General features: G+C 36.0%; 2 protein-coding genes across 7 annotated transcripts in view; one reads left to right on the top strand and one right to left on the bottom strand.

Annotated features, from left to right (window-relative positions):
• The window catches only part of LOC134205217 (uncharacterized), a 43,633-nt gene extending 28,284 nt beyond the window's left edge, over positions 1 to 15,349 (bottom strand). The window contains exons 1-3 of one of the 6 annotated variants that reach the window (XM_062680269.1): positions 15,056 to 15,347; positions 14,187 to 14,257; positions 583 to 770 (exon numbers count right to left, since the gene is read on the bottom strand). In XM_062680269.1, the coding sequence (XP_062536253.1) occupies positions 583 to 763 (181 nt within the window). In that variant the 5' untranslated portion in view covers positions 764 to 770; positions 14,187 to 14,257; positions 15,056 to 15,347. Of the gene's footprint in view, positions 1 to 582; positions 771 to 14,186; positions 14,258 to 15,048 lie in introns of all 6 variants that reach the window. The other 5 variants (XM_062680272.1, XM_062680270.1, XM_062680268.1 and 2 more) reach the window with 5 other exon arrangements.
• The window catches only part of LOC134205218 (uncharacterized), a 181,316-nt gene that overhangs the window by 88,102 nt on the left and 75,990 nt on the right, over positions 1 to 17,224 (top strand). The gene's annotated exons all lie outside the window — the stretch shown is intronic.

Here is a 17,224-nt window from a genome sequence, read left to right as displayed (position 1 = left end):
ACGAAGTAAAGTTAAGCAAATCTTAAACCTTTTCGAAAACCTTTTGTTTTTGCCTTTCTTATACCTACGGTAGGGCTATACATTCATTCCAAAACCAAATGTTTCATCGGTTTCAATCGGCTTGAGATGATGTTTGTATCAGCATGTAAATTTGCTCGAAACAAGTTGCATTCGACGCGGAAACCTATCTCATTATTTCCTAATGAAAATTGGAATAATCTCAGGATTTAAATACAATTAAAACAATAAATAAAATTTTTACGCAGAAAAACGCATAAAAAAGTTTCAATTTCTTTTTTGGCACTAATCTTCAAAGATTGATCAAAGATGAATTGTTTCATATTGTTAAAAACATTGTTAAAAAATTATATTATTATTATTTTTAAAACGCTTAGGGATTTTTTTTATTTGCGCTTATACTCATTCGTCTTGCTCGCAGCAATAATGGGCTATATCCTCTTTAACAATTTTACTTTTAACTTTATCAAGCATTTTACCTCTTTTGGTGCACAAGAAAGGAAACATCACCACTAGGTGTGTTAATCATCGTCATTGGTTTTGTTTTGTTTTTATTGTACTCACCCAACGGTAATATGCGGTCATCATGAACCATTTTGAGACTAGTTTCTGATTGTTTGAATCCAGCAGCGAAGGGCACTAGCACCAAAAACACGCATGTCAAAACTGCAGCTACGGGGATAGCTTGGTTTCGTTTAAAAGCCATCGGATGAAACCGTGATGATTTCGGCGATGACAAACTCATTATGAGACTGTAAATAAAAAATAAGAATGAAAATGTTCATAAATCACATCAAGCGTGGTTACGGAGGTTGGGTTGAAGAAGAACGCAAAAGTTATTATAATGTAGAACCACAACGTAATGGGATAGCTATCTATAGCTCAGAGATAAAAAAAAAATGCGGATAAAGGCTGAGGTTACGAATTATGACAAGCCACGGTCTTTACGAAGAACGATTATGCTTTTAACATAATCGTAGCCATTTTAAAATAATATATTTACATACATAGCATATAATACCAACATTGACAAAATAAAGTTGGAACATTGACGCAACCGGTACGGTAACTCTTAAGTTATTGTAAACTAACACAAATACGCAAGTTTTGAACAAGTAATTCTGTACAAGGATGTCGCAGCAATAGCAATCTTGGTACTGCGTACAAAAAATTCTGAAACAACGTTGAAAAAGATGTGACTAATATCTTAACTGAAATATGTCTCTGCGTGGAAAACATGGTTCAACAACATGATTCACAAATTCAACAAAATAATGACAAACGAACCAGTACGATACGATATCTCATTTGTTTGCATAGTTCTTAATTGATACATGATTTTAAAACGTGACGAAAGGTACACGGATACAAGTGTTCACTACCTTCTAAGAATACAAACCACGAAAGTACGTCACTTGTGACTTCAATTGGAATCACCCACCAAAGCTATGAGCATGAAAATGTTTCGTGATTTTGGTATGACCAAGACCATGACATCCGCTGAAATGACCTTTAGCATGACTGAGTTATTGAATTCCCTTACTCATTCTGGAATAACTCTTATGGTAAGCAATATCAGATCGAATCAATTTTCTCGATCGGGAACTCTTCATTGACAGCGACAGCAATCAGTTGAAGATTACAATAATTTAAAAGTTAGGTCAATGAGAAATAAGTAATTAAAATAAATCAGCAGTCATTAGGAACTCGTGAGAAGTACGTGTTTTTTTATTACCAAAGATGTCATCAATTGTCGGGCTGAAGAAGACATCCAATGCAATGTGGAACCGATGCGACCGATGCGACAATGCAATTTAACCACTCGAAAGAATGGATCATCCGAACATTCGCAACATGAGACCATTTAACATTTTCAAGTGATGCCACAGTTTGTTTTGCTCGTGCCGATAACCTCAGCCAAAGAAGATTATTTCAGGTTGGTGAAATGAAGGTTCGCGACTGTTGACTTTTTCGCGATTGAATGCCTGTAGAAGGCTAAACTTAATTTATGTGTCATTATTACTGCTTTTGCAACCGATAGATGATGGTGAAGTTTTTCTTTCTGTCAGTGCATTTTTTTTACTAATTAGCATGTGTTTAAAATTTCCAATTCATTAACAAAAAGAATGTTGTCTAGATTTATATCTCTAAACATTTACAATGTTTATATTTTTAAGCCTTACTATCGAAATACATTATTTACTTAGCGTAGCCATAAAAATGATGGTGGGAAGCAAAACCTTGTATATTTTTGTTTTCTTTTCTATGATTAGTCCGAATTGTTTAAATTCGTTTTTTGTGATGCGCTTCTCTGAGCATAGATTGGTTATTTTCTGGACGCATTTTCCAATATAATCAGAATTGATTAATACCAACAAGGAGCTTGGCACTTATAATCTAACTGAAAGCAAAACAACAAATTGATTATAAGGGTGTTGGTTAGTCATTTGACATAAAGTCTTTTGGTAAATTGGCGATAATAAATCATCGGTTTAGAATCAAATAGAAAATGTGTTCAATTCTTCAAAGTTATCAAAACTTTTATAATCTATATCTGCCTGCATCATTATGCCTTCTGCTTTCTTTCTATCTACTGGTTTATGTTTTCGTTGGACCTCGATCGCCTAAAGCACATTACGAAGGACAAAATACATATAATACAAGGCATAGCATAGAAGGAAACGCGTAAGCATAAAGAGAAAAGTAAAAGTGTATTTCCTTATTTCGAAGCACGTATTTACCATTTGAAGAAAGCACTGTTCAGTGTAAAGCAAGAGATGATATGATTCCTTTTTCAAAGCATGCGGTGGCTCGGTATAAGACAAAAAAGGATATGATTTCTTTTCCGATTTACATATGTCCCTTAATTTGGTGTATTATTTCTAAGCATCTATCTGTTCGGTCTAAGGTGAGAGAGGATTTGATGTCTGCTTGATATAAGGAAAACAAAATGATGTTTTCGTAGATACAAGGCTGATTTCGAGCATTTAATAATTTGAGCTTGGCTGTTATGTAGTTTGTCGATAGTTCGGCACATATCGATTTCTTTATAGAACATATGTTGGTATGTGACATGTGTGAGTCCTATAGACCAATTCTTACACTATCGTATTGCATCATCGGCTGGTATTTTACATAGTAGCTCTTGTCCGGCTCTTCCAACTTTGGCTAAAGACTGTACTCGATAAGTCAGATTTTCTTCAAAATTATAGGGAATAAACAACACCATTGTGAGCAGGTTTCTACTTTATTGGTTTATAAGATTTAATCTCCATGACCAAATGCCTGCACTTTACCCTTGACACAAAAGGTTTTGTGCAATGTGCAACACAACATTGTAGTCTAACACCAGACGCATAGTTAGAGTGAAATAGCACGGAGTTGGATATTGGGGAAGATATTCGTTGGGTCAGGATTTGCCTGTATCTGACAATATGACCGTGGTAGATCTTACACCGTAACACACCACGCAAAGTTGTCTATACCCAGCGTTAAGGGGGCTGATTTTACAGGATGCCAAATTCGGCGAAAATAGCGCATCCACCTCCGTGAGACCGCAGGGAGGGTTGCAGGCGCTTCTGGAGGCACTTGTCTTGATAGATTTTCCAATTGGTCGTACCGGTCATGACAAAAGATCGAAAGACAAAAGGTGCTGTAGAGCAAATAATGGATTTCAAGATCGTTATAAAAGCAAAAATGATAGAAAAAATATTTTAAGCTCTTTTAGTAGAATGTATTCAACCGTCGAACACGAGTTTAGTACTTTCCATTTAATTCCACTACGTTTTGTTATCTTTGCAGATACGTATTTTGACCTCAACTGTGAGGCCGTCTTCAGTGTCTCGTACTTGCCGTCGAGAGTCGAGCACGAGACACTGAAGACGGCCTCACAGTTGAGGTCGAAATACGTATCTGCAAAGATAACAAAACGTAGTGGAATTAAATGGAAAGTACTAAACTCATCTTAGATGGTCAAAAATGTTACTTGGGTCCCGATCCATCCAAATGGTTTTGTGAATCTGCTCTTGTTTCGATGCCATCTCAAAAACCACTTCACAGATTGTGATAAACTTTTGTCAATGTGAACATTACACTCTTAGCTAGTTTCAGTCAATAATTTACCTATTTACCCACACGTCAAAGAGTTAAGAGCCCCGCACATAGGATACGTTTGCGTTGCGTTTGACAGTTTTCCCATGGGAATTGTGTCAAACGCAACGCAAACGTATGCTATGTGCGGGGCTCTTTACAAGCTACTCAATGTGTCCAATTTTCATCGAGTGAAGCCGTCAAGCGGTCCACAAGATCATTGCCTGGAATCCAACATATTATTATGGTTTTTGCTAGAGTGATTTTAACTTTTCTGAATCCCAAGATATGCTTAAAATTGTAATTTTCTATAACTCGTAGAATTTCGGCAGCAGCGGCGAATATTACTTGTGATGCTATATTAGTGGGTTAGGGACAAAATGTCGAAAGACGAAAGGTCAAAAGGGCAAAAAGTCGAAATACAAAAGACCGAAGGGACAAATGGTCGAAAATGACAAAAGGTCGAAAGGTCAAAACGTTGAACGGGACAAAAGGTCGAAAGTACAAAACGTCGAATGAGACATATTAACATGAAATGCATTTCACAATTTTTTTTGGAGTACATCAAACTTGTTCTTAATCGACCTTTTGTTCCTTTAGAACTTTTGTCCCTTTCGACCTTTTGTCTCTTTTGACTTTCAGTCCCTTTCGGCGTTTTGTTTTTTCGACTTTTTGTCCTTTCTACCTTTTGTCATATCGACCTTTTGTCTTTCGACCTTTTGTCCTTTCGACTATTTGTCTTTCGACCTTTTGTCATAGATTCATCTTAAATCGCCATATGGGATTAGAGCAACTTTTGCTACGAGCTGTGTATTCCTTCGGATACCATCCAAAATTCCATTCCCTCGAAAAAATTTTACAGTTATTACTCTGGGATTTCCAGCAAGAATCCTGTCCACAATTCTAGGACAAAATTTTAAGAATTGCCTTAACCTTCCTTAAACTCGCGCCGTACAACACCTTCGAAAAAAGTACGCTTGTCGTTCACAAGAGTGGCGGGACTGTGTGAGTGATCCAGGACCATGCGACTTCCGGAAGGTTAAGAGTTTCCAAACAAATTTGTAACGGAATTTGCAAAGGATCTTTTGTTACCATTTCTGACATTTTTAAATTTCCCCAAGAATTCCTCCGAAAATTACTTTGGAGATAAATCTTGAAATTCCTTTAGATATTCGTCAAAGAAATTAAAAAATCAAAGGAGCACTTTTAAGAAAATTTCGGAAATTTCTCCACGAATTTTTTTAAAAAATTTGTTCCTAAATTCTTTTACAAATTTCTTTGCAAATTTCTTCACAAATTCCTTTGAAATTCTCTTAATTTTTTTTCGGAGATATCTAACAACAATCCTTCGGATATTCCTCAGAAATACCTGCAGAAATTATCTAAGGGAGAGCTTCAGAAATTACTTGAAGAGAAATTCTTCAGAAATTTCTGCAGGAATTTCTTTGAAAACTTCTTCAGGAGTTTGTTCGGAAATTGATTTCATAATTTCAATGAAATATGTTTTAGGAAATCTTTTAGAAATTCTTTTGAGAACTCCTCCTGGAAGTCGCTCCAGGAATAATTCAGAAAATTACGGCAAGACTTCCCTTTCACATTCGTCCAGAGAACCCTTCGGAAAACTCTCTCTTTCTCCAAAAATGCATTCGAAACTTTCTCCAGGAAATCCAGCGGTTTCTTTCCTGGAATTATTCCGAGAGTTTTGTTGGACTTTTTTTCAGAATTTAGTAAAGAATAAAATAGGAAATACTAAAGGAATTTTTAAAAGAGTTTTTTAAGGAAATTTCCGAAAAATAGCTCCTAAAGTAATTTTCAAATGATTCCTAAGAAAAATGATTAAATTTCTGAAGTAACTCCCACACAAAAAATCTTAAAGGAATATCCGCAGGCCTCAAAAAATTTCTAATAAAATTTCCAAAGGAATAACTAACAAAATCGAAAAAGTTCCTTATTGAAGTTCTGAAGAAATTTTGTAGGAGCACCAAAAAGATTTTTTTTCCTAGGGTTTCCAAAGAGATTTTTTATGGAATATCGGATGAATTTCTTTGAGAAATTCCCGTAACAAATGCTGCATCAATTACATTAAGAAAAATCGAAAGAATCCCTAAGCCAATTTCCGCAGAAATTTCTAAAGCAATTTCCAAATGAAACCATTAAGAAATTTCCGAAGGAACTTTCCTAAGGGAATTTCGGAAGGTTTTCCTGAGAATTTTCCGTAAGGATTCCCAACAAATTTTCAAAGAAATTTCCAATGAAATATCTAAGAGAATTTAAAATAAATTCTTTAAAGAGCTCGTTAAAAAATTCCACAAGAAATTTTCGTAGAAAAAACGAAACAAAAACAAGACTCAAGTACTCCTTAATGATTTTTTAAAGGTTCGGAAATTCCTGAAAATACTTTCGGCGGAATTATAGGGAGCCAAGGAAATCCTGAAGGAAATTCCGGAGGAGTTTCAAAAATAATGCTTAGAGAAATTTTAGAAGCAATTTCGAACAAATAACTTTAACAATTTTTGAAAGTATTTCTAGATTTTTTGCTGATGATTTTTAAAAACTCCTAGAGGAAAGAGAAGAATTTTACGATGGAATTCTTGGAGGAGTTTTTGAAGGTATGCCTGAAAGAATTTCTGTATGCCTAACCAAATTTATTCCTGATGGTATTTTTTATTTTTGTAAAAAAAAAGTGTGGAGCATTTTCCGAACAAACATTTGAAAAAGATTTTGAATTATCACCTGGATAAACACTGGAAAAAAATCCGAAGCAACTTCTGAAACAAAACCCCAAGGGATTCTTGGGAATATCTGAAGAAGTATTATGAAGGATCGATTGCAATCCCGATAGTTTGACAAGTCTTAATTCCAGTTTCAAAGCAGGGTTTTGTTTCACTGCTGTTCAGATTTCCGAAGGAATTCCTGGAGAAATTTCAGGCAGAATTCCGAAAGGAACGCCTTCAGGTGTTCTAGAATGAATTCTTGCATGAGTTCCTAAAATAATTTCCAAAGGAATTCCTGTAGAAATCTAGAAACTTATACTAAAGTTCCAATAGATATTTGTTTGGAGATTCCATTGGAAGTTTTTTCACGGATTCCTTCAACAATTGTTTCGTAAATTCGTTTAGAAATTATTATCAAAAATCTATACAATTCCGTAAAAAGTTCATACGGAAATTCCTTCTGGGATACATTTGGAAATTTCTTCAAGATTTTTTTTTTTAATTTCTACAGAAAATGCTTTAGATTTTTTTTCAAACTCCTTCAGGAATAATTTATAAAATTCCCCCTGTAGTTCATTTGAATATTCCTCCAGGGATTCTATCGTGAAACCTCCTGAAGACCTACTACAGAAATTCCTTTAGTACAACAATGTTAAATTCCTTTCAAAATTCCTGTAGGTAGGAATTATTCCGTAAATTCTTGTTGAAAAAATTCTTGCGAAAAATTATGGAAGAATGAAATAGAATTTCCTGAAGGAAATTCGGGAAGAGTTTCTAGAGAATTTCCAAAAAACTACCCGAATGAAATTTACGAAGGTTTCTTAAAATAATTTCTTAAGGATTTTGTGGAGAGATTCCTGAAAGAATACTCAAAGGAGATTCCAAAGGTATTTCAAAGGGAATATCCGAAGGTCAAAAGGAATTTCTGTAAGAGTTGCTAAAAAAATACGAAGGATTTCCTAGAAGAATTTTCCTGAGGAAAATTTCGAAGAAATTTTCTCACTAAATGGAATTCTTGAGAAAGGCAGACTTCTTAAAATATATTTCGAAGAAATTCCTAAATCAATATCCAAAGAAATTCCTAAACCAATTTCCGTAGGTGTTGTAGGTACAGAACAATTCCTTAAAGAATTATTTTCGGAAATACCTTTCACAATTGCTTCGAAAAATCCTCCAGAAATTCCTTCGGAAATTCTTCTAAGCATTTCTTCAAGAATTATTTTAGAGTTTCTTTTTGGAATTCCTTCCGAAAATCCTTCAGAAATTTCTTTAGGTATACCTAAGGAAATTGTTTTAGGAAGCCTATCCGTAATTAAATGAGGAGCTCCTTCATTTTTCTTATCAGATACATAAGCGATTATTTCAAGAAACTTTCAAACAAAGTCTTCCAGTAAAAAAAACCTTAGAATTCTCTTACACTTTCTCTAGGAAATTTCTTCAGAATTACAACCAGGATTTTTTTCAAAAATTCCTTCGAGAATTCCTTCGACCATTCCTCCAGAAATTTAGTTAGAAATTCCTTAAGGTGAAACTGTCCAGAATTCAAATAATTTTCACCTCGCATTTTAAGAGGCACCAATCTCAACAAAGAAGCAACGAATAACTGTCATCTTTTTATTTCAGCCTTGTTGCGTCGCTGATCGTTGCTTAGTAATTGAAAGTGGTGCCGTTGAAAACGCGAGGTGGAATAAAATTGGATCCCGAAAGGCTCATCCTTAAGACCTTCGAAAATTCCATTAGAAATTCTTTTGACATTTGCGTCAGAAACCCATATGAAAATTCCTTTAGAGTTTTCTATTCCATTCTTTTTTTAAATTTCTGGAAAAAAATCTTTCAACTTTCAACAATATTTCAAAACTTTTTTTCCGGTATAATTCCTACAGAATTTTTTTTTATGGTTTAACTAGAAGCAAAAGGATGTTCCAATGGAACTTCCGAGTGAATTCACATATACCTTTCAGAGGATTTTCCGAAGAAATCTCTGGAAGAATGTTAAGAGCAATTAATGGCGTAATTTTCTAAATTGTTCCTGTAGAGAATTCCTGAAAAGGAAAGAATTTCTGAAGGATTTTTAGAACAAAAATATAGAAGAAAATCCTGCAGATATTTCAAAATAAACTTTCGAACAAATTTCCAAAGGAAAACCTAAAAGACCGCTGGGATGGGAAAATTCAATTTTTAAATAATCGAGGATGATCGAAACTCACCCGTGATCTTACTTTAGAATTATCAAATGATAAAACTCGCCAGCGGTTAAAAATCCTAATTTGAAGCATTTAGGGGAAGATGCCCCAAAACGCCCCCCATGGCATGGCCGTAACGAAGCTAGACTTATCTACACACTTAACTCATTTCACCGTAATCGGTAAATTTTACCGAAATCTCAACAGCAGAACTGTTCGGTAATTTATTTTACAGATTTTTTGTAATTTTTTCCATTGCTCAACTGTCAAAATCACCGAAAATCAGTTAAATTATTTACCGAACAGTTCTGCTGTTGAGATTTCGGTAAAATTTTACCGAATTCGGCGATTTATTTTAAGTGTGTAGGTTAGGCGAAAAAAGTTTCAAAATAACAGATAGAAAGGTTGGAAAAACTTAAATTTCCCATATTTTGATGAAACATCTTACATTTCGGCGAGGCAAAACGCCCTAAGGCAACTAACCTACACTGTACTACGCGTCTCCACGTACTGTCCATACCAGAATCCTGATTCGCAGACGCGTGATGCGTTGTTCCCTAATAGCTGCCAGTTAGAAGGCGTTTTGCCTCATGAGTTTTCCGGCAGCGAAATATCACCACATTTTTAAAATGTGAATATTATCAATATGATTGAGATATTCTACAATTTTTAGATGGCATCAGTTAGCTATATTGTTTTACTGTGTCATGAGGTAAAAATACCCATGAAAATCGCTACAGCTAAGACATTAAAGCAGTCTTTGCTTAGCTAGGGCATATTGCCCCTCCTTCCCCTACTGTTAAATTTTGAACTCTTTTTCCTTACTACCATAAAACCATAACGCCAGATAACGCCAAATAGAAGATATAACGGGACTATTGACAATTACCTGATACTAGTAAAGATTGATGTTTGAATGAAAATTCTGTGTTTATTATCGCTTGACTACAAAATTTGATAACTCGCCTACTGTTTTCACGTGAAAAGTTTTCACATGAGAATTACAATCATGATCGTCTGCGTGGGGCGCATTCGAGGATGGAGATGCGGCCTCGAACCGTGTATTGTGGCATCAAATTGTTGATTCAGTTTTATCTGTTTAGATGTAAACTAAATGAATGAAATGAATCGTCTGATAATGATTCAGTACAACACTGCAAGAGCCTATTCACATATATATTTCATATTTTACATTTAAAAGGAATAGGAAAATAATATCTATTGTTTCAAATAGAATGTATTTCAATTTTCATAGCTGAACTATCAAAGTATTTCTATACAAAATACTTTTCCTAATTAATTTCGCAATCAAAATAACTCCAAAGTATAAGATGACGTAACCAACGCTTGTTCACCCGGTTGAAATTTATCCGTGATTTGTGCTAATGAATGTGACGTGACACGACATAGCCCACACCTTAGCTTTATTCACCCCATCTGGCAATCATTATGCGCCGGGTCAGTATCGATATTTTATGAAGTGACGTCTCTGCTCATCCTTGATGACAGCGGATTATTCTAGACGAGCAATACCCCAACCATAAACTAACCATATATGACGAGGCAGTTGACGAAACGATTCACTTCCCTGGCCGGTGCCATAATACGATACAATGAAACGAGAACTAAAGATTCGTAAGATACAAATGTTGACTTATAATGCTATCCTACAGCCATTCTAGATCGGTAACCTTTGTCTTGGCAGCGCAAAACGATGCTCAGATTAAAGCGGATTAACAAAATTTCCGGCCTCGAAACGTGGGAGAGTTATGTTTCTGGAACGTTGTAAAGCAACGCAACGAGCCGCCAGCGGTGGTAACCATGTGCAGATAAATTTGAAAGCACAATCACGAACATGGAAATCTGTGGATTTTATATTAAGCTACACTTGTGCTCATACCAGTTTGGGATATTCGGTAGAAGAGTTCGAAAAAAAATTAAAAACGTCAGATTGTTTAATATTTAACAGTTTTGTTTGAAAGGGCCGCTTAATGCGGTCAACCGATTTGCTCCATACATCAAGCAACCGCATTGTTGTCCTTCCGCGGCCCTCCGGCCGCTAAGCTAGATTTCGCCGTCGACCAAGACGGGAACGATCTCACGGTAATCAATCCTGCTAATATAATAATATAATGCTAATATAATGCTAATATAATAAACCAACGTAAGTCCATTTTCTTTTCGTATACTATTTAGGACCTCCACATCCGAAACTCTCCCCCACTAAGACGCCATGGGACCCGGGAGGCAAAAGAAGGCCTTTGGTGCCCACCCCGGAAGCGGCCATTGGATTAAGACCAGCTGCTTGGGGTTTAGGCAGGTTTCCTTCTATGACCGAGCAATCTCTCCCGGGGTCGAATCGTTTCATGTTTGATTTCAATCCCCCAAACACTCAATGATTCCTAATTAACCTCTGAATCTGTAAACTTTTTCATTTCGCTATTTAGAAATAGCAAATAGGTTTACAGTAGGAGGAACACGTTAGAAATGTAGTACTATTAATATGGAACAGCAGCTGCCATTCATGTATGCAAATTTTGACGCATTTGTCATATAACTTGTGTGTCAATAACTGAGTCAATACATTAGCATTTGATTCATTGACTCTCACCAAGCTTCATTGTGTGAACTTTTTCATACTGTAAAACATTTAATATTTGATGGAATATGAAGCAATGAAATTGTAATTTAAATAAAACAAACTAAATCATTTTTGTTCCTGATTTATGTGAGCATGGAAAATGAATGCACAATCTCGCTACTGTGGGATTGTTTGACGTATACTAAGCTGCCAGATCACAATTTGTCGATTGGGGTACACTATGACAGCAAAAGGTGCAAAAGATGTAACTAAAACTTAGTCTCGTAAATAAAGAATATTAAAAAAACTTGGCTGTCGTTATCTGTGTTGGGAAATGCCATTTCGATGTCTTGTGACTAATTTACCAATAGCTTTTTTCATACATTATTTGATGCATAATGACCAATAGTTGACCCTCCAGCCATATTTGCATTATTACTGCATAATATAAATATTATTCTTTGAAATTCCTTAGAGAGAGAACCTATCTTACCCCCCAATGATTGGATTACATGTATTGGAAATGCTATGGAAAACAAAAATTAAAATAGATATTTTTTTAAATTTTGTATTGACATTATCATTATTCCATTATTCCAGACATTATTCCAGAGGCTTGTATACATTCTTCGGAATTCTTCTTTCAAGGGGCTTGGGAGCCTCCTTTCAAGAAGTTCGGAAGCCCCCTTTGAATAGGCTTAGAAGCCTCCTTTCAAGGGGCTCAGAAGCCTCCTTTCAAGGGATTCAGAAGCCTACTTTCAAGAGGCTCGGAAGCCTCCTTTCAAGAGGCTCGGAAGCGTTCCTCCAAGAGGCTAGGAAGCGTTCCTCCAAGAGGCTAGGAAGCCTTCTTTCATGAGGCTCAGACATCTACTTTCAAGAGACTCAGAAGCCCCCTTTTAAGAGGCTCGGAATTCTTTCAAGAGGTTTTTTTTAAGATGCTGAGAAACGTCTTTTCAAGAGGCTCCGAAGCCTCCTCTTAAGATGCTCGGAAGCCTCCTTTCAAGACACTCGGAAGCCCCCAATCAAAAGGCACGTAACTCTATTTCAGGAGGCATGGAAGTTTCCTTCCAAAAAGCTCAGAAGCCTCCAAAAATCTTGTGGGAAGCTTAATGTATAACATTAATTTGAATTGGAAAGTTTCACGGATTTATGAAAACTTCAAACAATTTTTTAGAAAGCCATATATCCTGTTAGTTTTGTGGTTCGTTTTTAATATATCTTATTTACAGCGAACCTTCATTTACAGGTAGCTCAATGAAAGGGAAAGTTTGAAGGGGGACCTTTCAAGAAAAAGGTTGAGAACCGCTGGACTGATAGGAAAGCAATTTCTTATTATGGACCCTCAGAGAGTCTACTTTACGGCAAACTCAACGATACATTGAAATGTTAATTTAAAGGAATAACGTCATCTACTTGAAGTTTTATGTACGTTTTATGAAGAGGAGATGCAGAACCTGTTATTAGATATCACGCAAAATTAATATGTTGAAATTTTCTACTCCTTATGACAGAAAGAGCAAAATTTCGCTACTAGTGGGTTCACTGTTTGTTATTTTACCCTACAATTCTGCATTTTTATGAACATGTAACTTAAATGCGTCAAGTTTAATGTTCATAAAAATGTCATGCATTACACGTTCGAAAAAAAAAAATCCGATTTATAAATAACTTTCGAAAAAGAAGCAAATTAGGAATTGCAATCCCATAACATTTTTATGACATTTCTCAACACTGATCGTAGATCAAATAGCATTACAAATTATTATGCTGATTGATATCCGATTCAAGACCGGGTAAAAATGATGCTCAACAGAGTTAGTTAGAAGACAATTGCAATTGTACACTGGCCAGATTTTTATGCCTATCATGTGATCAAGAACACATTCTAATCCTGGTAAGCATTTCACTGCATGCTCAGTATAATGATCAGGAAAATGTATAATACCAAGTCAATTTATCAAAATAAATAACCGCGGGATGGCAAGCAATTCCATATAGCGTCTTTATTTAGAGGTTAAATTTAGCAAAGCACCAGCTACGAGTAACTACGTCAGTTTTCAATTGCAATTCATGTCTCTCCTAATTGGTGGATTTCCACTCTAAATACACTTATCGATTCGAAAAACAAAAATGACTCAGTCACTCTAGAGACATAGGCGATTCGAGCCCTCTAAGTAACTCTGGAGCTCAAACCGACCTACCCACACTATTGGATTAGACAATACCGATTTAGAGACGACTTGCAGCTTATCTCAAATATCCATATTCTAAACGAATGCATTTTGCACTTTACTGCGTACGTTAGCAACTTGTAGTCACAAGCAATTTTGGAATCCGTTATTCACGTGTTATCAATATATCAAGCAAACATTCGGCCACGATCGGCAGTATGTACTTATGCCTCATGGCGTATCTCTAACCATCAGCACTTTTATACGACTGTGTATGACATGATCAGTTGGATTCAAATCGATATGCGCACCTGAATCACCTGTTTTGCTGCATTATCATCAAACAACTTTCCGACCATTTATCAAACCGTTCAGCAAACAATATCCATGTCATCCTTGAGTATAATAAATTGGCTGTATTAAAACATACCTCAGTTGTTAAATCCGTTTGCTCGGTTGAAAATGTTTGCTTTTTGAATTCAAATCCTCTGAAAAGTCTACCTGGGATGGAAAAATCGAGTCCGCAGTCAAGAATATCTTTTCACTTTTCACAAAAATAGCAGGACTTCGTAGGTGATGTTTGGAATGATGATTATCGGCAGCTCTCACATGTTGTCTTGTGTTGTCACTTTTTTTGTTAATTTGAATATAATATTGTTTCACATTCTGCACTCTGGACAATCCATTCCAGATCCAACTCAATTAGTTCGGTACCAACACAACCTAACTCGCTGCTTTGTTACACACCTAATTATAGAACCTAGAAATAACTTCAACCAATCTTGACAAATTTGTCCGTTGAGCTTTACCGATAGTCTTTTTTACGATCGTCTACACAATGCCGCATTCCACTTTAAATTGGTTATGATGCCACGCTTCATTGTGCTACTTGAAATCAGTTATAAATTTGTATTAAACAAATTTCTGCGCACCCTCGTAAATCTTTCCAGCCGTCTGACAGTCGTTAAAAACAGAGTGATCTCTTGATCTCATTTTTTTATCTGAAGCATTTGCTTCAAACAACGCAGCTTCCCAAATTGCCTACGCCATTCACCAGATGTATCCCAATGTGAAAATGAATTGCTTTGTTTTTTCAACGTAAGTAAAATCCTTTCATCAGGCAAAAATAGCTGAATAATATTCTAGAGATAATAAGCCGCACCAAGGAGTGTTCAGAATTATGAATGATTTCATCTTGATTCGTATCCACTAGATCATAACTATCATTGACCACCAATTAGTTCTAGACACGAGCACTTTGACTATTCAACAATTGTTTCCGATGTGATTACCACGTACAATCTCGAAAGCCTGTGCTACAACCGCTTCTCCAACGTTGAGTTCCACAATCAAACGATCGTAAACTGAATAAATTTATCACCGAGACCGTGTCAAACGCACGCGATCTGTAACCGTCATGCAAAAGGAACACACTTTTGATCTATCGATCACCCAACGCACGTAGTTTTCGGAACAAACGATCGTGCGAAACGGGTTTTTCAGAATGAACGCACTCGAAATAGGACAGCTAGCTTTGAGGCGTCCTCTTTCAACGCCTTTACTTCCGAGACTGAAGTCAAGCCGATTCCGCCGCTGCATAAACAACAAGCCGGCATGGAAAATAAATAAACGTGCCCCCACTAAAAGCCGACGCGTAACACGCTGACTGTGTACTATGGGCCCATAGCGGACGATGGGAAACGAGGAAAATACGTCAGATCTGGGAGTTACTATCAATTCGTTTGCTGCAAGTAGACCTTTCCCACGTTGCAATTATTTTACTTTCCATTTTCGAAACATTATCTGGGATTCTTTAAAATCATAATACAGCAAAGGTGCAGAAGTGTTACTTACGTCGAATAAACTGAAATAAAAGGTAGAACAAATGAGCTGGTTTGGTGATGTTCGATTCTGAAACTGGTTACTGATTTCGACAACAGGTTTCAAACATTTTAGTCTTTTGAATGGCATCTACTTCTATTTTCAATTCTGATCTGGTCGAATTTTGGGAGATTTACTATGCCGACCCACTTATTGACGATATCTGGCATTTACTTTTTGATCTAATGGTACGTTCATGTTGGCCATTCTGTTTTACAAATCGTAGATCACCGTGTCAAGTCAATTCGCTCTACTGTTACAATTAACCGATCTAAGTTAGGACATAACCTGATGTTTTAGTTCTATCTAGAGATGGGCGTTCAGATCCGGAACCGTTCAAATGATCCGGATCATTGTTGTGAGTGAATGATCCGTAGCTCACGTTTTGAAAGATCCGGTTCACCAGATCGGCAAATTATCTGACCATTTGTAGGGAAATGTCAAAATGAAAATTTTATCGTAGGTTCTTTATACATGTAATGTATGCTTATGAGCGAGAGAGTGATGAAATTTTTGTATCCACGGGTCAAAAGCATAGACCTGAATGGCTTTGGTACAGTTCGTCGAATGACATTTCGTCGAATGACGTTTAGTCGAATGACGTTTAGTCGAATGACATTCAGTCGAAAGTACATTTGGTCGAAGGGACATTTAGTCGAATGGAAATTTAGTCAAATGGAGATTTAGTCGAATGGACATTTGGTCGAAAGGACATTTAGTCGAATGGAAATTTAGTCGAATGTTGAAAGTGTTTAGTCGGTAATTAGTTAAAAGGATAATTCGTCAATAGATTTTTGGTTAAATTTGAATAAATAATCTACAAGATACATTGACAAACTGATTAGAGGAATTCAGTGGACGTGAGGAAGTTCAATCAGCAGCGGAAGAAACGAATACGGATTCCAATGAGGATTTCTCACCTGAGCCAGCAGAAACTTCTGGAGTCCCTGGTGGTTTATAGTTGTTGAATTGAAAACCTACAGAAATAGCAAAATAGTAGGTACTGATGGTGAAATACCGTCTAATCTATTTTTTGGCACAGGTTATTTAATGTTATTTTGCCAATACTTCATCGTAGTCGGTTTTGGAACATTAAGTCTAATGATATCTCGTCGAAAGGACGTTTAGTCGAATGGAAATGGTTTTCCTATTCTTTTCATTGAAACTCTTTCTTTCACTCAATATTCATACAATAATAAGCTTAGAATAAAATTCCAACCATAATTCGTTAATTATTGACCAAAATTTAATTACGACCAAATGGTCGAATGACCTAATCTATTCGACGTCATGTCTATTGAAGAAACATCATTGGACTGATTTTTTTTTGATCAGGTGGAAAAGATTCATCGTAGTCGGTTAGAGGGGTTCGCCAAAGTCGATATCCAGTCGGGAATATTCTCGGAATATTCATAGTTTTCGTATTATTTATTATTTTTATGAACCCATTATTCTTTGGACAATATTGGAGCGATAATTATGTGACTTTGATAAACACCACAATAAATCAATCATCTTTTAGTTGTTATTGACTAAAGTTCTTTTTTTAAATAGCCATTCGACGGAACGTCATTAGACTAAATGTAC

The sequence above is a fragment of the Armigeres subalbatus genome, chromosome 1, assembly GCF_024139115.2.
Source record: "Armigeres subalbatus isolate Guangzhou_Male chromosome 1, GZ_Asu_2, whole genome shotgun sequence".
NCBI lineage: Eukaryota > Metazoa > Arthropoda > Insecta > Diptera > Culicidae > Armigeres > Armigeres subalbatus.
This window is presented reverse-complemented; position numbering and strand designations above follow the sequence as displayed.